Source organism: Penaeus chinensis, chromosome 28, assembly GCF_019202785.1.
Source record: "Penaeus chinensis breed Huanghai No. 1 chromosome 28, ASM1920278v2, whole genome shotgun sequence".
NCBI lineage: Eukaryota > Metazoa > Arthropoda > Malacostraca > Decapoda > Penaeidae > Penaeus > Penaeus chinensis.
Genome location: NC_061846.1, coordinates 19069317 through 19071816, shown reverse-complemented (window position 1 = coordinate 19071816; position 2500 = coordinate 19069317). Strand labels below are relative to the sequence as shown.

The window sequence follows — 2500 nt, the reverse complement described above, 5'->3', positions numbered from 1 at the left end:
CCATGAGTAACAATGACGATATCTATATATATATATATATATATATATATATATATATATATATTATATATATATATATCTTTTAAATCTTAAATGTTTAATCTTATTAACATCGCCTTTTTTCACCAAAATAATTAACGTTATCGATAAAAATCCTATTAATATTGTTCTCAATATCTCAATGATTGTTGTGGTGAATATTACTGTATATGCAATGTACGTCATTCTGCAATAACAATCGTTTATTACCCCTTTGCCTTATTGCTTATATCTTCCCTATCGTTTGTATTTCATGAATAAGGCTCATGATTATCACTGATATTAATCTGTCGTCATTACTGAAATATTTTTATCAATATCATTATCTCCTTGTCTTATACGTCATTCTTTGTCCTATTCGGGTCATTGCTACCATTGCTAATTGCAGTCTTCATCATATTATTGATATAATTGTTCTGAACATTATATTCCAGACACTAGATTCTATTCTGAATCATTTTCACATATCAGCGAATATCCCAGAAAAGTTATTACCAGTGCCATAGAATTCCATCAATTAACGCCATTCATCGCTTGCTAAATCAACCATGGGTACCTATTATTTTCAAAATCGATCTGTCATTATTGCAGATTTCCAAAAAAAAAAAATGAATGAATAGATGAAGAGATATAAATAAATGTAAAACATTTTCACCTGAAGTGGCATATACAATTTAGGTATTCGAGTCGGCTGGTGTTGTTTCCTGAGGTGTAACCGCCCTACATCTTATTACACTCCGCGAGAGGTCGTTACTTGCCTTTCCCTAATTAGAAGTCACCACTCGTTCCGCGTCACGTGGTAGCTGTGGGGAGAGAAGGGAGAGCGAGCCGAGTTTATGCGCTCCCGTTTATGTTTTCTTTGGCTTCTGTAATTCTTCAGTTTGTTTCAAGGATTTCATCTTCGCTCTTTGTGGATCGTCCCCCACCGCACGGGGCTCGGCGTTTCACACCTTTTCTGCTGCTTCCAGAATTTTCCTCTTGTTCGTGACGGCGATTTCGTGGTGGCCGTTGGTTTTGTTCGCGAATTTTCCGTTGGCAAGGACGGGGTTTCGGGCAGGGGGTCCGTCCCCCGGGGGCGGGGGCACAGGGGGGGTCACGGGGGAGTCCGCGTCGCCTTGGTCCCTGGCGTCGCCGTAGTCCACCGACTGACGCACGTCCTCCGAGTCGATGCGCTCCAGGGACAGCTTGGTGAAGTCGAAGCGCAGGCCGTTGTTGCGCAACATGGCCTTCTTGCGGTACCTGAGAGGGACGGGGTTCGAGGCGGCGATCGTGTCGCTGTCCGAGTCCATCGGCGACTCGTCGGCCGCGGAGAAGCTGTCGGACGACCACGACACGCGCTTGGTTTTGCGGGCGGGGGAGAGGGGCGGCGGCGGGTGTGGGCGCGAAGAGCCCAGGATGAGAGGGCGCGCCAGCGACGGGCTGCCCAGCTCGCCCACGTGTTGCTGGGAGGCGCTGCGGGGCGGACACGGCGCAGCCTCGGCGGTGCACTCCTCCATGTACAGGCAAGTCATCTCGAAATCGAGGCTCTTCTGCTTGTTCCTGGCGAAGAGCGCGCGGCGCAGCGACGGCCGGTGGTTGGACAGGAACGACGACGTCTGCGCCGCCGGCGACGCGTCCTCACGCTCCTGCTCGGCGTCCAGGCTGCTCGTTTTGGTGATGGGGGGGATGGCGCGCAGGGGTATGCGCGCCAGGGGGCTGGTCGGGCTGGCACTCGCCTGGTTGTGGCTGCCGCCCGCCGGCTGCTCGCCCTCGGCCCGGGGCGCGGCGGCGCTGGCCGGCTGGGCGTGCGGGTCGCCACCGGGGCGGAAGGAACCGACGTCGCGCGTGATGGAGGACGTGGAGCCGCGCGGCCGGAAGCTGAGCTCGGACGAGCGGCGCACGAGCTTAGGCGCTGGCGTCGGTGGGCGTCGACGCGGACGCCGGCTGGATCAGGATCTCCGACATGCGGCGCTGCAGCTTCTGCTGGAGCGGGAGGGAGATGGAGGGGGTGATGGAGGGCCTGCGGGAGGCCGGCGCGGAGGGCACACGCGACTGGATCTCGTAGTTGACTTCGCTGCGGTAGAGTCGCTTCCGCAGGAAGTTCTTGAAGTTCTTGCGGAGGACCTTGCTCTTGACGCCGTAGACGAAGCCGTTGACGGCGGGCGCGAAGGCCAGGAGCGCGAAGTTGGTGGCGGAGACGGAGGCGGGCACGCGCGCGCGCGCCATGGCCTCGTACAGGAGGCAGCACGCCGAGGGGAGGTACAGGATGAAGAGCGTGCCCACGAAGTGGAACACCGTGTTGGCGGCCGAGCGGCCCCGGTAGCGCGTGAGGTAAAAGTGCGAGCGCTGCGGCGTGACGGTGGCCTGCGCGGACACTGTCACGTCCCACAGCGCCGACACGATGCGGTGGCGGTGGTGGCGCGCGATCACCAGGATGCGCCCGTTCGCCGCCGCCACCAGCAGCGCCGGCAGGAAGTAGCCG

At 55.6% G+C, this 2500-nt stretch overlaps 1 protein-coding gene across 1 annotated transcript in view; it reads right to left on the bottom strand.

Annotated features, from left to right (window-relative positions):
- Nucleotides 1–1819: 1819 nt before the first annotated feature.
- The window catches only part of LOC125039992 (beta-4C adrenergic receptor-like), a 34549-nt gene continuing 33868 nt past the window's right edge, over nucleotides 1820–2500 (bottom strand). Inside the window, exon 4 of the mRNA XM_047634398.1 lies at nucleotides 1820–2500. This exon is cut by the window's right edge and continues 326 nt beyond it. Within this exon, the coding sequence (XP_047490354.1) occupies nucleotides 1924–2500 (577 nt within the window). The 3' untranslated portion in view covers nucleotides 1820–1923.